General features: G+C 42.1%; 1 protein-coding gene across 4 annotated transcripts in view; it reads left to right on the top strand.

Moving 5' to 3' along the window:
- PRKCE (protein kinase C epsilon) overlaps nt 1-20,486 on the top strand; it is a 496,664-nt gene that overhangs the window by 324,074 nt on the left and 152,104 nt on the right. For all 4 annotated transcript variants that reach the window (XR_011426089.1, XR_011426090.1, XM_001499053.5 and 1 more), the window contains exons 7-10: nt 5,950-6,092; nt 8,489-8,585; nt 11,400-11,599; nt 14,217-14,390. Coding sequence is in view for 2 of the 4 variants with exons in the window: in XM_001499053.5 (XP_001499103.1) it covers nt 5,950-6,092; nt 8,489-8,585; nt 11,400-11,599; nt 14,217-14,390 (614 nt within the window). In the remaining 2 variants the exon portion in view is untranslated. The remainder of the gene's footprint in view (nt 1-5,949; nt 6,093-8,488; nt 8,586-11,399; nt 11,600-14,216; nt 14,391-20,486) is intronic.

Here is a 20,486-nt window from a genome sequence, read left to right as displayed (position 1 = left end):
TATATTTATGGGGGTCTCTTTCTGGGCTTTCTATTCTGTTCCATTCGTCTATTTGTCTATTCTTTCACCAAGACACACTGTCTTGATTACTGTAGCTTTATCGTAAGTCTTAAAGTCAGGTAATGTCAGTCCTCCAATTTTGTTCTTCTTCAATATTCTGTTGACCATTCTGGGTCTTTTGCCTCTGCTTATATAAATTCCAGAATCACTTTGTCAATATCCACAAAATAACTTTCTGGGATTTTGACTGAGATTGCGTTGAATCTATAGATCACGTTGGGAAGAACTGACATCCTGACAACATTGAGACTTCCTACTCACGAACGTGGAATCTCTCTCCATTTATTTAGTTCTTTTTTAATTTCTTTCATCAGAGTTTTGTAGTTTTCCTCATATAGCTCTTGTACATATTTTGTTAGATTTATACCTATCTATTTCATGTTTTTAGATGCTGATGTAAATAATATCGTGTTTTTAATTTCATATTCCACTTGATCATTGCTGGTGTATGTGAAAGTGATTGACTTTTGTATCTTAGACTTGTATCCTGCAACCTTGCTATGATCTCTTATTAGTTCCAGAAATTTTTTTGTCAACTCTTTGGGATTTTCTACATAGATGATCATATCATCTGTGAACAAAGACAGTTTTATTTCTTCCTTTCTAATCAGTATTCCTTTTATCTCCTTTTCTTGTCTTATCACATTAGCTAATACTTCCAATACAATATTGAAAAGGTGTGGTGAGAAGGGACATCCTTGTCTTCCTCCTGAGACTAGAAAGCTTCTAGTTTCTCTTCATTACATATGATGTTAGTTGTAGGCTTTCTGTAGATATTCTTTATCAAGTGGAGGAAGTTTCCCTCTATTTCTTGGTTGCTAAGAGATTTTATCATGCATGAGTGTTGGATTTTGTCAAATGCTTTTTATGCAACCGTTGAGAGGATTATGCGATTTTTCTTCTTTAGCCTGTTGATGTGGTGAATTACATGAATTAATCTTCAGATGTTGAGCTAGCCATACATATCTGAGATAAATCCCATTTGGTCATGGTGTATATTTCTTTTTATACATTGTTGAATTCAATTTGCTAGTATTTTATTGAGTATTTTTACATCTATATTCATGAAAGATAATGGTCTGTAGTTGTCTTTTCTTGTAATGTCTTTGTTGATTTTGGTATTAGGGTAATGCTGGACTCATAAAATGAGTTAGGAAATGTTCACTCTGCTCCCATTTTCTAGAAGCTATTGTAGAGAATTGGTATAATTTCCTCCTTAAATGTTTGGTAGAATTCACCAGTGAACCCATCTGGACCTGGTGCTATCTGTTTTGGAAGATTATTAATTATTTATTCAATTTCTTTAATATATATAGACCTTTCACATTGCCTATTTCTTATGTGAGTTTTGGCATATTTTGTCTTTCAAGGATACTTTTGCTGTATGCTGCTAATTATGATAAGTTGTATTTTCATTTTCAATCAGTTCAAAATATTTTTAAATCTCTCTCAAAGTTTCTTCTTTGACCCATGTATTATTTAGTAGTGTGTTATTTAATTTCCAAGTCTATGGGAATTTTCCAACTATCTTTCTGTTATTGATTTCTAATTTAATTCCACTGTGGTCTGAGAAGCAGACATTGTATGATTTCCATTTTTTAAAATTTGTTAAGGTGTGTTTTGTAGCCCAGAATGTGGTCTGTCTTGCTAAATGTTCCATAAGAGCTTGAGAAGAATGTACATTCTGTTGTCATTGGATGAAGTAGTCAATAGATATACTAGTCAATTATATCCAGTTGATTGATGGTGCCATTGACTTCAAGTGTGTCCTTACTGATTTTCTGCCTCCTGGGTCTGTCCATTTCTGATAGAGGGGTGTTGAGGTCTCCAACTGTAATAATGGATTTGTTTATTTCTCCTTGAAATTCTACATTTTGGCCTCACATATTTTGATGCTCTGTTGTTAGGTACATACACATTAAGGATTTTAAAGTTGTCTTGGAGAATTGACCCTTTTATCATTGTGTAATGCACTTCTTTATCCCTGATAACTTTCCTTGCTCTAAAGTCTGCTCTGTCTGAACTTAACATAGCTACTCCTGCTTTCTTTTGATTAGTGTTAGCATGATATATTTTTCTCTGTACCTTTAATTTTAATCTATATGTGTCATATTTAAAGTGTATTTCTTGTAGATGACATATAGTTGGGCCTTATTTTTTGATCCACTTTAATAATCTCTGTCTTTCAGTTGGTATATTTAGACCATTGATGTTTAAAGTGACTATTGAGGGCGGCCCCATGGCCAAGTAGATAAGTCCACCTGCTCCTCTTCAGCAGCCCAGGGCTTTGCTGGTTTGCATCATGGGTGCCGACATGGAGGCGCTTATCAGGCCATGTTGAGGCGGCATCCCACATGCCACAATGAGAAGAACCCAAAACTAAAATATACAACTATGTACTGGGGGGATTTGAGGAGAAAAAGCAAGAAAACAAAAAGCAAAAAAACCCGTAAAGTGACTATTGATATAGTCTGATTAATAACTACTATTTTTGTACTTTTTCCATTTGATGCCCTTGTTCTTTGTTTCTATTTTTGTCTTCCACTCTTTTCTGACTTTTGTGGTTTTAATTAAGCATTTTATATGATTTCATTTTCTCTCTCTTCTTAGAATATCAGTTCTTCTTTTTTTTTTTTACTTATTTTAAGCGCTTGCCATAGAGTTTGCAAATATATTTACAACTAATCTAAGTCCACTTTCAAATAACACCCTAATGCTTCGTGGATAGTGCAAGTACCTTATAATAACAAAATAATCCTAATTCCTCCCCCTCCCACTTGTATGATTGCTGTCATTTATTTCATTTATACATAAGAATATATATTTATATACACATGATTTACATATAAGCATACCTAATCAAATACATGTTGCTATATTATTATTTTGAAAAACAATTTCTGTTAGATCAATTAAGAATAGGAAAAATAGGGCTGTCCTGGTGATGCAGTGGGTAAGTTTGCACATTCCGCTTTGGTGGCCTGAGGTTTGCAGGTTTGAATCCAGGGCATGGACCTACACAGTGCTCATCAAGCCATGCTGTGGAAGTGTCCCTCATACAAAATAGAGGAAGACTGGCACAGATGTTAGCTCAGGGACAATCTTCCTCAAGCAAAAAGAGGAAGATTGGCAACAGATGTTAGCTCAGGGACAATATTCCTCACCAAAAAAAAAAAGAAGAAGAAAAGTAAAAGTTTTTACTTTACCATCACTTATTCCTTCTCTGATGCTCCTTCTTTCTTTAAGTAGATCCAAGTTTCTGACTAATAACATTTCCCTTCTCTCTGAAGAACTTCTTTTAACATTTCTTGCAAGGCAGGTCTACTACCCATAAATTTGCTCAATTTTTATTTGTCTGAGAAATTATTTGTCCTTCACTTTTTAACAATTTTAATGTTAATTTTTTGTGAGGAAGATTTCCCCTGAGCTAACATCCATTGCCAATCTTCCTCTTTTTTTTTTTTTTTTTTTTTTTTTTGCTTGATGAAGATTAGCCCTGAGCTAAGATCTGTGCCAATCTTCTTCCAATTTGCATGTGGGATGCCTCCACAGCATGGCTGATGAGTGGAGCAGGTCCACACCTGGGATCCAAACCCCCAAACCCAGGCCGCCAAAGCAGAGTGTGCGGAACTTTAACTACTTGGCCACAGGGCTGGCCCCCTCTCTTTCACTTTTGAAGGATAATTTCACAGAGAATAGAATTCTGTGTTGGTGATTTTTTTCTCTCAATACTTCAGATATTTCACTCCACTCTCCTTGTTTGCGTAGTTTTTGAGAAGTCAAATGTAATTCTTATCTTTGCTCCTCTATAGGTAAGATGTTATTTCCTTCTGGCTTGTTTGAAAGTTATTTTTCTTTATCTTTGATTTTCTGCCGTTTGTGTATGATATGCCTAGGTGTAGTTTGTTATTGTTTTGTTTTTTGTTTTGGCATTTATTCTGCTTGGTGTTCTCTGAGCTTCCCGGATCTGTGGTCGGGTGTCTAACATTAATTGGAGGACATCTTCAGTCACTTTTGCTTCAAGTATTTCTTCTGTTCCTTTCTCTCTTTGTTTTCCTCTGGTGTTCCCATAACACATATGTTATGCCTTTTATAGTTGTCCCACAGTTCTTAGACAGTCTGTTCCTTTTTTTTTTTGGTCCTTTTTCTCTTTGCTTTTCTGTTTTATAAGTTTCTATTGACATATCCTCAAGCTCAGAGATTATTTCCTCAGCTCTGTCCATTCTACTAATGGGCCATCAATGGCATTCTTCATTTCTGTTTTAGTGTGTTTGATCTCTAGCATTTCCTTTTGATTCTTTCTTAGAATTTCCATCTCTTTGCTTACATTGCCCATCTGTTCTTATATGCTGTCTACTTTATTGATTAGAGCCCTTAGCATATTAATCATTGTTGTTTTAAATTCCTGGTTTGATAATTCCAACATCCACGCCATGTCTGGGTCTGGTTCTGATGCTTGCTCTGTCTCTTCAAGCTGTGTTTTTGCCTTTTAGTCTGCCTTGTAATTTTTCCATGATAGCTGGACATGATGTCCTGGGTAAAAGGAATTGCAGGCCTTTAGTGATGTGGTGGTGAGGTGTGGGGCAGAGGAAGCATTCTATAGTCCTGTGGTTACATCTCAGCCTTTCAGTGAGCCTGTGCCTCTGTCTAGGAGCTTCATAAGTATTTCTCAGGTTTCTTTTCTCCCCACTATGTGGGACAGTGTGACTAGAGTTGGCTGGAGTTGGGTATGTCCCTTTTTCCACATGGAAGGCTACCGCAGGCTGGAGTTGGGTATTTTCCTTCCCCCAGGTCAGTTCAGATCTGATAAAACTACAAAAGTTTAGGCTCTGGGGTAAAATAGTTTCTCCTGAGTACAGGCCTTGTTATGAAGAACAGAATGCTCTGTATATTTCGGAATGGTTCCTTTGCCTTCCCCCTGCCAGAAGCATAAGAGAATTTTTCTCCAATATTCACCATGAGAACCTGGTTGAACTCCTATGGTACAATTAGGAGTTGAGGGGAGCCCAAAAGTGTGCGCGCCCCTGTGACTGGGTCTGCCGAGAAGTTTTGACTCTCAGACTTGTCCACTTTGAGACTCCAGCAATTTGCCAGTTTCAGTTCAGCCTGCCCACCCTGGCGCTGGTTCCACATAGGTTGCTGTTCGGGGGTCTCTGCTCCAGGAAGTTGTAATTCACTGTGATCACCTGTCCGTCTCTCCCATTTTGGGGGCAGCACTTTGCCCTGTGACCTCACTTCTCTGATAAATCTGAGAAGAGTTGTTGATTTTTCAGTCTGCTAAGCTTTTACTTGTTAGCACCGAGTGACGACTTCCAATCTCCTTGCATGCTGGACTGCAAACCAGAACCATTTATGTTGTCACCTCTGATGTCCTACACCAAGGACAACAAAGTGATGTGGGCCAAACGAAGACGTTCAACCATGGCCCTTGTTCCTTTGCAATTGGATTTTAGATTTGAAAGGGGCCCTGGAGGTCACCTCATTCAATCTCTCATTTTCAGATGAGCATCTGAATAGGCTCGGCTGGGGGCATTCCTCCATTTTAGCAGAGTGATAGAGTAGACTGCATACATGTGACCCCTTTGGGTTCAGAATCCAAGTGAACTTTCTTCAGATAAACCAATTAAGTTTTTCTACAGTGTTCTGCTCCCTGAAAGGAAATTTAAATGTGTTATTTATTTATCTGTAAACAGTGGTTATCTCTGTATGGTGGTTTGATGGATGATTTTAGTTCTGTGTGAGGGGATGATGTTTTTTCTCTTTTTGTCTTTCTGCATTTTCCAAATTCTAACAAAAGAACATATATTACATTTACAATCAGAAGAAAAAAATAAGGTCGCATTTTAGGCCGTGAACATTGGGGAATCTCTTCTCTGTGTCTCCTTGCAGTCTGCAAAATGAACGTTCACCGACGCTGTGAGACCAACGTGGCTCCCAACTGTGGCGTGGACGCCAGAGGAATTGCCAAAGTCCTGGCGGACCTGGGTGTCACTCCGGACAAAATCACCAACAGCGGCCAGAGGAGGAAAAAGGTAACTGACTATTCGGTGGTGTTTCCGGAGCTCTTTGTGGGCCAGCATCCCTGTGCTGGCTTCCTGAGAGTCCACTGAAGTGAGGTTATAAGATTGCTGGGTTTGCGACACTGTACTCAAAACAGCATGTGCTTAAAGGAAAAGAAATGGTCAGGCAGGTAACATTAACATCTCCTTCAGTTCCAGAAGTGGGGGAACCTCAAAGCAGGCCTCAGGTGTTATGTTTCTCAGAGGCACATAAACTTTGTGATGAGGACTTTGGAATTCTCTCTAGAAAAAGCACAACTCTAGACAAGGAAGTAGACTTCTCTGCCTCCAGAACTGGCATGAAAGCAATGTCAGTGTCTGAACTTCGCCCCTGGTATCGCTGTAATGAGGATAAATGGATGAAGAGCTGGAACCACATTCTTTTCTAGGGAGCAAGCCAAGAAGATTTGCGATAGTGCCGGCACTCAGCTGCCCGAGGAATATTGTTAATGCCCCACGACATGAAACATCTGGGCCCTTCTTTGGAGACCAAAGCCCTGTCTCTATCCGTGTGACATTCTGAATGTCAGTAGGAAGAGATCCATTTGCTAAAATGTTATTTTGGTAAGTCAGGGCCCACATATGTAAATAGAGCGAAAGGCATCCGTAGCATTTTGTTTGAAGGCCCTTCTTAGCCTTGGCTCCTAGCCTAGAAAATGTAAGAGGTCTTTGAAAAAGTAAGTTATGAGAAAATCAGAACCATGTTAGCTGGGCAAGAAATCCTGCTGGGGGTGGGGTGGACAGTGGTCCTCCTTGCCCAGTATCAGGAATTCTCAAGCTTTTACTGGAAAAGCAGATCTGACTCTGGGTGCTTCTATAATCTTGATTCCTAAATGTTCTCCCTAAGTTTTGCCCTGAAATACCTTCTGAAGGGCCCTGTGTTTCCCTTCTCATTTTAGAAGCTGCCCATACCTTTTCCCTGGTGCCTTTCAGAAGAACATTTTCCCTCGAATGGGAAGGTGTGAATTGTTTCCAGCTTCTTAACTTTTTCTCTACTTTCCCAATAGACAATGCTGTTTTGCAGGAGTTGGAGAAAAGAAATTCTCTTCTCTTGGTTAACCATGAGATTTTGTGCTTCTGGTGGCTCTTCTCAGCTCTGTGGATCCCACTGGTGGAAACAGGACTTCAGTTATTAACCCAAGGCAGTGGGGTTGAAAGCAGAATGTCAGCACCCAAGAATGCGAGGGCCCCACTGAAGGGGCGGGTTAAGCAAACACACTGTGATGACAATGTTGGTCACACACATTTATGAGCTCTAGAGAGAACCCTTTTTAGGAGACATGGGTTTTTTTCTTGCTAGAAGCAACTTGAGGCAGAATCTTTATTAACTGTCATGAAACATTTAAAAGAAGACTCAGTCCTTGTCCTCTCCCCCATGGGCTCTGATGCCAGTAGCCAGGCATCATCTGTCTCTCTTGGATTTGAGGGAACCTGGTGGTTAAGAGGCCAACATGGAGAAACTCAGGAAGGGACAGAGACTCAGGGACTTCAGTCCCGATATTTTTATTACTATGCTGGAAAAAGCCAAGTGAACCAAGTAGTAGCTCAAGTTCGTAGGAGAGGGTGGGAAAGAAGTGCTCTTGGTCAGAAGCTAAAGGGGCTTCTCTGCAGGGGCATCAGGCTTGCTGGAGCTTTGGGTCCCTTCCTATGGCCCCTCACAAGGAGTCCATCATCCTGAAAGGACGTGTGCGCAGAGGCAGAAGATCAAGAGTCAAAGGGGACAGAAGTGCTTGTGACCTCTAGTCCAAACCTCTGCCTTTAATGGGAACTTAAAATGGACATGCAAGTATTGGGGCCAGGAAATAGACTTCACTGGGCATGTTCTATTAAAATTTGCCAGCAAATATCAATACATCTGGAAATCTTTGTTGAACTTCTATTATGTGTATCACTTTGTGCCAGTCACCAGGGGCAACACAAATACTGGATAGAGCTTTACCTTTAGTTTCCCTGGGTAGAGAGCCCACACCATAGACACATACAGGGATTGTTAACTAAATAACGCTAAACAAGATCATGACTAAATGCCAAACCGGTGTTGGAGACAACCAGCGTCAAATTGCTCTGAGTGAGGCAACTTGCATTGTTTGTATCTGCAGGGAGGGTTTTCTGGAAGGGGTAAGGTTGAGCTTTGCTTAGAAAGGTCAGTTGTGTTTGGATAGATACAAATTGAACAAACTGAAGTTTCTTGGTTTCTTCCCTTTAATTAACACGTGAAACCTCGAGTCTATGCTTTCAGGATATCAATTCAGCAAGTGCCACTGTGTACCAGGCACTCCCATGGTCCTTGGTATAGTATCCTGACGCTTTTGACCTCAGGGAACTCACCACCCTCCCTTCTGATGCCGCTCTCCCCTCTTTCTCTTTAGCTCATCGCTGGTGCCGAGTCCCCACAGCCTACTTCTGGAAGCTCACCATCTGAGGAAGATCGATCCAAGTCAGCACCCACCTCCCCTTGTGACCAGGGTGAGACCCTCAGATTTGCTTCTTTACCTCTGCGCTCTGTCATTGGAAGGACCAAGGAGCTTGAGGCCTCTCCGCCTAAGAATGACCTTGTTAGCTGAACCACAGCCCCTGAAAGGCTTCAGACGCCCTTTCTGTTGACTCATTAGCTTCTTTCGTTCTATAAGGCTTTCTTGAGGGTGAGGCTCTAAATGGCCGTGCCTGCCTTAAATTCCTCCCAGGCTGAGTAAGAGAGAGAGAGCATGTGATGTTGTGGTTCTTGCTTTTCCCTCGCCTCTTTCCCGAGTCCCGAGTATAGGAGAGGGAGAGAGTGTAGCCCTTCTGTTACCACTCTGTCCAGTGTCTGCTCCCTGGCCTGTCACCGCCATTCAGTTGAGTTTGACTCCTTCCCTTCCGAACTCTAATCATCATACCCCAAACCTGAGATCAGGGCAGGAATCAGGGGATGGGCTGGGGAAGCCATCTCCTCTCCTGGCCTGGGTGGGGATAGGAAGACTAAGCTGGAGAAGAGACTGTGAGAAGACGAGAAGACATGGTGAGGAAGCCAGCTCTAGGCCTGACTCCTCTCTAAGGCTCAGCTCAGGATGTCTCCTTCCTGTAAGAATATGCTTAAAGTAATCAGAGGTTTCTGAATTCTTTAGGCATCGGAGAATGCTGAGGCTGTGGAGGGACTTACGCATTTAAACCTTCCCCTCTGGTGACCAGCAGCAGACGTCCAGGGAAGGGATGTTTGTATCTACAGAACAGGAGTCTTGCATAACAATAGTGCCCTGCTTTTCTGTAGCCCCCTTTGTATTCATTATCCTAATCTTATGCTCACCCCAACTTTATTTGGTGCTCCATCCCTGTCCCCATGTTACAGGGTGGGAAGTAGAAGGTTGGAGGGTTGAAAAGCTTTGTCCAAAGGTCAGGAACTAAGTCAGTGGTCAGGAAGAGACTGTGCCCTCCTGGCTTAGGGACCCTGCTCTCAGAATCCATGCGTTCAAACCCTCCTGGAGGTCATCATTGTGACCCAGCTCTTCTTACCAGGAGTAAATAAAACAGCTGCTGGGGGTGAGGGTGAGGTATGGGGGGGTGGGGGGGTGCCAATCTTGAGGCCGCAAAATAATTGGTCTGAGTCCCTCTTTGTGCTGCTCTGGTTAACTTTCTTTTTCTTTATACTCTGCTTCATTCCAAAAGAGACTTGACCCTTTCGTAAGTAATCTGACAGTACTCTGGGGCCTCCAAATGTGTAGGTATTATTCCAGACCTACACGTGACAAAGGGTATTTTCATATTTCCCTTTTTAATGCTGAGACCTCCTTTGAGAGCTTCAGGGAGACAGGGTTGTATGGTAAAGACATCAAGTAGGAGTGAGGTGACCAGGTTTCTAGGCCAGGCTCCTGCCCAGCCTGCTCTCCAGCCTTGGCAGGACGCAGTGCTCTCAGGGCCTCTCTGTCCCCAGTCAATGCAGGTACCAGTATTACCCAGCAGAGATGTGACGACAAATGGACGCAAAAACCCTCTTAGCAAGACATGGCATTACTGCAGAACAGAAACAAGATAGTTTCTCTTTCCTCCACAGTAAGAACATAGAGAAAGACTTTTTCTTCAAGCTTTGGTCTCCCGCAGCACCCCGGTTTTGTCTTCCCAAATCCATTTAATAACTTGCCTTTTAGCTCTATGCTGAGACTAAAAATTATTCTTACTGAAGAGTAAGTGATAGAAAACTGCTGACTTGACATGGGGTTATCCGTAGACCCAGAAGCTGTCTCCCCCCTACCCCTCCCCCCTTGCCCCCACACAGCTCAGAGGAGCTAAACTGAAGACCTGGGAAGGAGCTCTAGATTTCTTGATTAAGCTCTCATGGGCCTCAGTCCTTCCGGAAAGAAGCTGAAGATCTCTCTATGTCATGCAGCACCTGGTCACTCATGCCTGATTCTGATTCCCAAGGGTTAATAGTCCATGTTCCCTTCCATAATCCCAGTTATCCATGAGCATCTTGTACAATTGGATTATGCTTGAGATGCCCATTTCTACACAGGGGAGTGTGTTTCTTGGTGAATGAATAGCTAACAATAAAGCTTCCTCAAATAGAGAAGGTCAGAGCATCATCCAGCATTATCACCCCCAGGTAATTCAGGTCACATACTCTGGAGGAACGCGAGACTGTCTCGCAGTTGCGAAATTGTCCTGAGGAATCCTGCCCCATCTGAGATAAATTTGCAACATGTCACTCTTGGGAAGCAATTCTATTGTTAATGATAAGCCCATGCTCATTTTGTTAAGTAACCTTGTGTGAGATGGGTATTTAGAATAAACCCAGCAACAAGGCCAAGTAAAGTCCTTCAGCAGGTAACAGCTTCCTAGTCCCAGCTGTTGAAATAATTACATCACCAGTGATTACGATGACAGTTCTCGATTAGTTGGTGTTCTAATCTTCAAAGGAAACTTGAAGGGTACCTGTTGCCTTTGGGACTCTTCAACCTCCCAGAGAAGGCTGGGATTCTTGTCCTACACCTAGAATAATGGAATAGGCTACTAGGCAGTGGGGGCCTTCAGAGAGGTAGCGGGCTCCCAGTTTAATCTGAATGAGTTGGTTGGCAGGGACTATGTCCTCCTCCTCTTTGCACACCTATACCCTGCTGTATATTAGGTGCCAATGAAAGTGTGTGGAGTAAGTGAAAGAACATAAAGCGTTGCCACACTGGGTCTGTTGCTATGAAGAACCAGAAAGACGCTTGAAAGCTCATGGGGGGAAATTCTGAGTATTGAGTCCTAATGGGAAGGGCTCCTGAGGTGTGCACTAATACAATATCTTGTCACCCTTGGCCCTAGAACTAAAAGAACTTGAAAACAACATCCGGAAGGCCTTGTCATTCGACAACCGAGGGGAGGAGCACAGGGCGGCATCATCCACCGATGGCCAGCTAGCGAGCCCTGGTGAAAATGGTGAAGTTCGGCAAGGCCAGGCCAAGCGCTTGGGCCTGGATGAGTTCAACTTTATCAAGGTGTTGGGCAAAGGCAGCTTTGGCAAGGTCTGTGGCATGTGTGGGTACAACTGCTGATTTTCTCTTCCCTGTGGCGTGGCCTCCTGTTTGATTTCAGATTAAGCAATGAACATTTCAGCCTGGTCTTGTTACCTTTTCCTTCCTTGTTGAGTGGAAATGGCCTGAGGACAAGCAGATAGGAGCTTGGGTTCTGCTTCTGACATCTGTGGGATTCAGTTTTTCTCATTTGTCAAATGAGGACAGGAATCGAGTGAGACAGTGGGTGGAAAGGCACTTTGAAAAATTTAAATTGCCTTACATGTGCTTGGCACGCCATTGTCAATAATAGTAACAATGCATTTCTTCCCTTCTTCAGAGATGCATCTGAAATTCTGGTTTTAATTCATTCTGAAGATTTTGAAAATGAACTCTAGAATCTCTGCCCTCAGTAAACTGAGGGCTGAAGGCAAATCTTGAGTGTATTACTTTGGAAGTTAAATGTTATTTAACTGACTTTTCTGGCACTTGCTAAATGTTTTCTTTATCCTCTAAATGTGTCAAGAGAAGAAGAAGAAGAATCTCATGTCTTGGATCAAGGCCTTCTGCCCTTGGTGCCTTTCTCCATATCCCACTCCCCACTGAGATGAACACAGTAGTCTGGGCCGTGGATGCAGAGTATGCTCAGTAAAGCATTCGCGGTGGTCTGCCACCATTCTGAAGGTGGGGTGACATGGAAAAATAATCCCTGTTCATTTTATAAAGAAGATGGAAGGGCAGAGAGCTTAGGAAGCTGCTTAACATTTCAGCTGAGATCTCTGATCCCTTGCTCGTCACAAAGCCATGCCTGAGTTGATTGGATTGGTCTTTCTAGGACCTCTTGGAGCAAAGCGGCCCTGCCAGGGGGACCAGGAGCCTGGCTCTGGGAGCTCCCAGGGGGCACGTGACAGGCCTCCCTCACATATCCTGGAGTCTTGAAAGCAGCAGCCTGTGGGTCGGTCAGCTCACTGAGCTTCAGAATCACTCTACTTCCCTCTGAAAGGAATGGTGCTCTGAAGCTCCCAGGGTGCAGGGCCTGGTTTCCAGCCCGTCTCCCCTGCCGCATCTCATCCTGAGGCAGGAAGGTAACTGGAGTTTACTTAAATAGCAAAGGCTGAAGCAACCGCATTCTTTAAAGACTGGCTAAATAAGAAGCAGACCCCATTCCTCTGGCTTGGCATAACTCTGGGCTGTGAGCAGGACTTGGTTTAGTGTTGAGCAAGATTCAAGGGAAATAAGCAGGCTCAGAGTTTCCAAGTTTCCATACAGTGTAGGCAGGATGGGAACTTTGATGATTCTGGAGCATTTAGGTTGTTTCTTAGGAAAAATCGCAGCCAAAGTCTGAGCCGGTTTTAAAGAGTTTGCATTATATGTGGGTGACAGAAGGTCTTCAGGTTAACATGAATTCCCTCACTAAGCTTCTGAGTTGCTGCTCTTAAGTCTGACACTTACACTGGAATGCTGTACTTAGGAGTTAGTTATTTAAAAGGAGAAAGGCTTGTCGCATTTGTAGGGAAATGAGTGCAAAAATATTAACTGTTAGGAAAACTTTAAGAAAATACAACTGTTAATTTGCTCTCTGGAGAAGGAATCACATTCCCATCTTTAAAGCTGTAGCAGAAACCGTGGAGGCAAACAAAGACACATCCAGCAACATAAAGATAAATGATCCTACTCGACAGAAAATAAAACAACAGAAAATAAGCAGGCAGGCTTACGAAAATCTCTGCAGACAGTAAAGTATATTAGAATCTTTATATACCAAGCTCATACAAATTCATAAGAAAGTGATATAAACCAATGGATAACTAGATAGTCACCTTGACAAATATAAAGCGGACAAATAATTCATGCAGAAGAAATACAATTAGAAAACAAATATTTTAAATTTTCATTGTTAATTAAAACAGTATTTCACACCCATTACGTGAGCAAAAAAAACTTTTTAAGTGAAAACACCCAGTGTTGGTATATTGCTATGAAACTAAAGCACTTCTGCCGTACTAGGGACAGGTTATGTTATACATCCTTTCTGAAAATCAGTGAGGAAATGTGTAAAATATTTAACCTTATAATCAACTTCTAAGACTTTCTATCTTAAGGATATAATCCAAAGAAAGAAAAAAATTATATGTACAAAAATACTCAATACAATTTATTTATATAATACTTAATAATTACATGTAACTTAAGTGTCTAATATGAGGTAAATGGTTAAATAAATTGTAATATGTTTATTTGAATTGAATATCAGCAACTGTGATAGTTATAGAGACCATGTAGATAGTACTTCTGAAGTAATGTTCAGTTAAAATACTATACAGTATTTGCTAAACTATAATTGCAAGTATGACAAATGTATATGAACGTATGAATAATTACTTAACAGATGTGCATTGAACTTCTCTTTTCTTTACCTGGGCCCTATGTTGGAGATTAAAAATAAATAAATAAGTTCTAGTAGCTGTCTTAGGATGGGTAGTTTTTCTGAACATTTTTTAATACTATTTTAGTGTTTAAGATTGAAGGAGAAAAGGAGTTAGTTTTAAAGCATTTGGTATTGACTTGTGTCTCTTCTTTTGCATCTGTGCACGCATAGATTGAGAGAGGTGGTTTTGGTTGATTGCAGGTCATGCTGGCGGAGCTGAAAGGCAAAGACGAGGTGTATGCTGTGAAGGTCTTAAAGAAGGACGTGATCCTTCAGGATGATGACGTGGACTGCACGATGACAGAGAAGAGGATTTTGGCTCTGGCGCGGAAACACCCGTACCTAACACAACTCTACTGCTGCTTCCAGACCAAGGTATGTTTAGAAAGAAGCTGGTGGCCACCATCTCGGGGTGGCGCTGTAGGAGACGATGGGATCTTGACTGTCAGATAAAAAAAATCAATTCTAGGCCTTCTACATTCTTTTCTCAAAGACCTTGTTAAGTGGAATGGATTCTACCCTTGAAAACATCAGGGTATATTTGAACAGCATCCTCTTTTTTTAAGGGCATGGAATTTTCCATTCAAGGTTGTGCTTGTGAAGGGATGAGAGAGTGACAGAACTCTTTGCGAGGGTAGCTGGACAAAGCCAAATGGATAAACTCAGTGTTTGCTCCTTAGAAAAACCAACAGGTGTGGTTAGTCCTCGCACTGCTCCTAACTTACTATCGCTAGGCAAATCACTGAAGTTGTATCTTGCCATCAGGTCAAATGAAAAAGAGTAAAGGCCACCCTAACCGCTTCTAACTTGTATAACATCATACGAGGTAAAGGATCTGGACTTACGCTTAAAATGCCATAGCGACATACAAGTATAAGGTGGCGTTTAAAATTTTCCATGTAGGAGCCTGGGAACCAGAAGGTGGCAGTAAAGAAACAAAGAAAATGTGTAACTGCATTGTGGAGCCTGACCTATGAGTATCATAACTGATTTTCTTACTTAGGAAAGAAGAGAAATGCCAACATTCTTCATGAAGCTCTTATTTTATTATCCTTTTATGGGGAAAAAAAGAAAGGTTAGTCCTTTAGGATGCCTTATGGATTTGTAACCCTTGGCTTCTTGAGAAGGCGAGGGCAACCTCACCTGAAACTCCTCCCTGTGCCCATCTGGGGCCCAGGCAGTGAAGGATGCCACCATGGGGAGACAATTCCTTGCTCCTTAGCATACTCTCACCTCCATGCCATTGTAGATGCCAGTTGTTCCACTTAGAATTCAACAATTACTCCTTTGGTCATTTGGCAAATTTTTATTTTATTATATTTTATTGAATTCTTTTTGTGTGCCCGGTGTTGTGCCAGGTCCTAGAGATACAGTGGTGAGCAAAGCCCAGTTCCCAACCTCAGGGAATCTACAGTCTCTTTGGTGCACTGTTTCCCAAAGGGCATTTCTCAGTGCTCTCCTCACGGGAGAAACTGTAAGACTAAAGCACTCTGTGGCCCAGAGTTTGGGACCCTGCCATCTCGACCTCTCGTAGTGTGTCTCAACGTGCATTTGCTTGTTAAAGTTCTAAGGGGAACTGCAATGAAAAAAAATTACCTTTTATGTAATTTACTATTTCCCAATTATTTGATCCCAAGCTCCGCCCCTACCACCACCTGTTCCACACTGAGAAACACTGAGCTAATGGAATGTTTCTTATCCTTCTGATCTCTCAGGAGAATAATAAATATCTTCTGAAAATCTGGAAATCTCTTTTCTGAACAAGCACAGAACTTGATTATCCTTGTTTTTGATGTGTATTATGAAATGACTAATATTTGTGGGGCTGTGCGTGTGCCTGTATGTGTACACACGTGGAGCCCAACATGATAATAGAGGATCAATCATGAGGTCGAGTTTCTTCTCTTCTCCACTTGAGCATAATTCTAGATTAATGAGAAGTGTACCTGTATGTCTTTATCTTCCATGGTACCTATCACAGGGCCTCACACCTGGTAGGTGTCCACTACCAGAAAAGGAAGGTTGGAAGATTTTTTAAAAATCATCTCTTCTACTCTTCTTTTTGCACTCATGAGAAAATCGGATTTCAGAGAAGTGAAAGTCTTTTGCCCACAGACACTCTGTATTGGCTGAATCGAACTTGGCGTCTGATCTCTGGGACTCCCAGTGCAGTGGGGCCTTGCTCTAATATCACATTGCTGCTCTCTTGTGCCTGACCAAGCCCAGTGTCCCCTCTGTGGGGGAACAACCCGCTTCCTCTACCCCTAGCAGGTAAGCCATCTCTTTCCCTATCTGAAGTGGTTTCCTGGGCAGGGATCCACACTGGTATCCTTTCTTTGGGCACATTGCCAAGAGGTCAAGCATTCTAGGAGTGGTCCAGTCTGGTTGTGATGACTCACTGGAACCCCTGTACTGGGTGGGTTTGGGGAAGCCACAGTGGAGGGTCAGCTTCTCTACGTCTCTTGGTGAGTGGATAAGGGAGCAGGAATGGATGTCTTCAATGTCAGCAACGTTCTTCTCTGTGCATTGTAGACTATCATGACTGAGGTTGCTCATTGTGTGGCAGCTTGTGAAGCACAAAATGATGTTGAATGATACCATGGGTTTCTTTTATGGCAGGACAATAACCAAATTGACACGGAGAGTGGGTTCTAGGTGGCTGGAGGATGAGGCTGGGGAGAGAAAAGGCTTCCTTCTGTAGTTCACAGATTTACTAATTCTTTTCTCAGGCTGATGTCAGGTAGCCACAGTTACAGGAACAACTTTGCTCCACCTCTCCCATGCCACCATTACTTGGTAGAACACAGCACACCCCACTTCACACAATAGATGTAGGTTCATGTAATTTTTCTAAAGTGAATCATTTTTTAACCTCCCTGAAGGACCTTAGCTTACTAATGAAAGGAATCTTATGAAGAATCATTTTATAATCCCCTAACTTAACTTTTAGAAAATGTGGCTTTTCCTATGACAACTGATAGCCATGGTTTAAAGCGTGGCAATTGTTCACCTAACTCTGAGATAGGTGCTGGGTTTGGGATTATCAGCAAAAAGGAAGATGACTCTCAAGTGGAGGGGCTTACTTGTAAGAGATGGGAAGGTTGTTCTAACTCTCATAAGCAAATAATGCTGAATAATTACCTTGGGGGGGGGTCAGTGCTCAAACCAAGAAGAGGAGGAGGGGCTCTTTAGGGTCTGGAGCAAGGAGGGGGCTCAAGTCAGGGAGGATTTGGACAGGGGTTGAGTGGGAGTGGCAGCCAGGTTCAGTAGCCACAGTTCAGTCCTGCTTTAGTTTCCCTTTTCCTGAAAAGAAAGGACGGTTCCTCTGAGCCACCATGTAACTGGTTTTGACTAGGACTCTAATACATGATTAAAGAATACAAGACCTGATAGCAATCCTACTAAGATTTGTTTCAGTCTTGTTTACTTATGACACACAGAACAGCAAAAATATTGTCTGGTTTAGTTATTTTTAGGTAGCCTTTATTTTTCAGCGTGTAGAAAGAAACAGCCCCTATGGAAACATTCCTTTGAGAACTTCTTGATATATCACACCTGGCTTCAGGCCACACACTACACCGATTGCCTGACAGGACTTAGATGTGTGTGAGGTGCGGGTACCATGTCTGGTATGGTGACCAATGATGATGGTTGTGTAAATCCACTGGCGTCAGTCATGAGGTCAGGTCATGAGTTAGGTCTGGTTACCACAGACCACTGAATGACCAAGTTAAAGAATGCTTTGGGCTTTTCCGTACCCTGCCCACCTGCCCTTGGCTCCAGCAGTCTGATTCTCTGTGGGATCTAGAAGGAAAAAAAGCAAATGAAGTGGTTCCGGCCTTCTAGTGAGTGAGAAAAGGCAGACAGGCCAATAGATTAAGTCAATGACTTTAATTTCAATCAAATTCAAACCAGTTGACTTGAGTTCTCACTATGCTGTGTCCTCTTTGGGATGTAGAGTAACCTGAACTAACTAGAGAACGCTACAGAACTGTATTTAATTAAGTTTCAGACACATGGTACAAAAAGATGAGGAGGGACTTCTGAGTCCAGCCAAGATGGAGTACCTCATCGCTCTCAGGTCCTCTCTCTTACAACTAAAAAACCCTGGACATAATTCTTATTTTATAAAGACTTTATGCTCATCAGGACTGACATAACCATAAAGAATTATAGAAATTGTACCATCTGTTGATGTGGATGAAAAACTAAAATTTTCATATTTAAAGCCATCAGATGACTTTTAATTGGATGATATTAAATTACTGTCAGTAGTGTTTAATATTTTCATACATACATACACACAATAATTGTTTCTTGGTTAAAAAAAGGTATGGCCTATAGATATTTCAATAACTATACATGTATTTTCTGAGGATCTATTATATACTAGATGTACAACTTCAAGTTCTGGGGCTACAAAGCTCAAACATACCAGCTCTGCACTCACAGGGGTTACTGTCTAGTGGGGAGAGAGACGTGCAAAGAGTGGTATTCCATAGCATGGCAGCGCTGCTAGTGGAGCCAAATGGGTGAGACATTTGAAGTTCTGCAGAAGGCATTTGGAGAGGCTTCCTGGAAGAGGTGGAATCTAACCAGGACCTTGAAGCACGGGTAGCATTCGGAAGGGGGTACGGGCAATGACATGGCTGATGAGACCTAGAACTTATCCCCAAGTCTCATTTTCATTATTATTTTTCCTACACCAGAGCTCTCAGCTCACTCTGTGTCCTGCTTCTTCCCAGGAAGTGACAATGGCTGAAAAACAGCAAGGAAGGAGAGGAAGAAAGGGAGGATGTTTGGAAAATAAAGAGAGAGATTCCCGCGTCTGCAAGGTCAGATGCGGATTGGATTGGCAGAGGAGATGGCAATGCTGCGAGCCTGGCTCCTTGGGCCAAGGCTTTAAAAGTTCTGGGCTTGGTCCAAGTCAGGGCTTTCGGGGGAGGAATCACTTCAGGAACTGCCTCCTTTGAGTTCCCATTCATCCACCCAAGGCGAGGGATGGGAGAGCCCCTGAGCGGTAGGTTTGTTTTGCTTCTGTTTTTGTAGTTACAAGAAATAAAATTCCCAGGCATTTTGAGATTCTGTGTGTGATCCCCATTGTGAAATCATCCCTTCCAACTAGATCCCACAAAACCTGTCTTGAATAATTTCCTCCATGGTTTTTCCTCTTTCAGAGTATTCATCTCTGCCTAATCACCCCCTCCCCCACCCTTTGGCATTTCCTGCCTGGCCTGGGAAGCCTACTTGGGGAGAGTTTTGCCTGTGTGAGCCGCTGTGACGTAAAAGGGAGGGTAAGCTCCTAGAGAATCTCCCTTGGCCAACTTCCCTCGCTGCCCTGGGGGAAATGCAGAATGGAAAAATCCTTAAAAAGCAACTGGAGACATTTTTTAAATAAGTTTTAATAATCTATGTGAGCACTGGGTAAAAACTGCTGAGAAGGAGTGTTGACAATGTAGGGAAAAAATTGTCATTTCAAGGAACTCTGATGTTTATTTTGACTATTAACCCTGAAGATCAGCAAACACGAAAGCAAAAAACAAGGTAAAAAATTAGGCTGCTGGTAGATTTTTTTTTAAAAAAAGAGATGACTCATATGTGGAAGATAACAAACACGTGGATAAAGAGAACAGATTAGTGGTTACCCGAGGGAAAGGGGGAAGGGGTTGGGGAGTGGGTGAAAGGGTAAGGGGGCACATATGTATGGTGACAGACAAAAATTAGACTACTGGTGGTGAGCACAATACAGTCCATTCAGAAATCGATAAACAATAATGTACGCCCGAAATTACACAATGCTACAAACCATTATGATCTCAATAAAATTACTGGGAAAAAAATAAAGAGATGACTATATCAGGTTAAATCTAAAAGAACTGAGAAGGCAACTGAATGAAGTATGGTCTCTTTCCTACAAGAACACACTGTCCAAGAGATTTTGATGGGATCTGGTGAGTGCCTCACAACAGGGAATGGGGGTGTTCAACACCAGGAGTTGGTCTGTGAGCCGCACAGCCACCTGGGAATCAATATGCTTGCCAATAAAAGATTTCAAATCAATATAGCCTTAGCTATTTTTAAGATTTCAGGGAAAAGAGGTCCATGGTGGAGGGTACAGGCTTGGCATTGGCAGAACCCATTGTCCAAGCAATCAGACTCCAACAAACTCCATCTTCTTACTTCTGAAGACCATCCTTGCCTGATAGCAGGCTGGCCAACAATGCCATTTCTTTGTTTGTTTGTTTTCTAATGAGCCTCAATCAAAAATATTTTATTCTTCCTCCTTTTTTTATTGAGGTAAAATTGGCATGTAACATTACATCATATTGGTTTCAGGTATACAACATAATAATTCGATGTTTGTATACACTGCAAAGTAATCACCACAAATCTAATTACTATCCGTCACCATATAGTTACAGTATTTTCTTTTTCTTGTGATGAGAACTTTTAAGATTTACTCTCTTGGCA

The sequence above is a fragment of the Equus caballus genome, chromosome 15, assembly GCF_041296265.1.
Source record: "Equus caballus isolate H_3958 breed thoroughbred chromosome 15, TB-T2T, whole genome shotgun sequence".
Taxonomy (NCBI): Eukaryota; Metazoa; Chordata; class Mammalia; order Perissodactyla; family Equidae; genus Equus; species Equus caballus.
The sequence above is the reverse complement of the archived record's forward strand: the minus strand, read 5'-3'. Positions and strand labels throughout refer to the sequence as shown.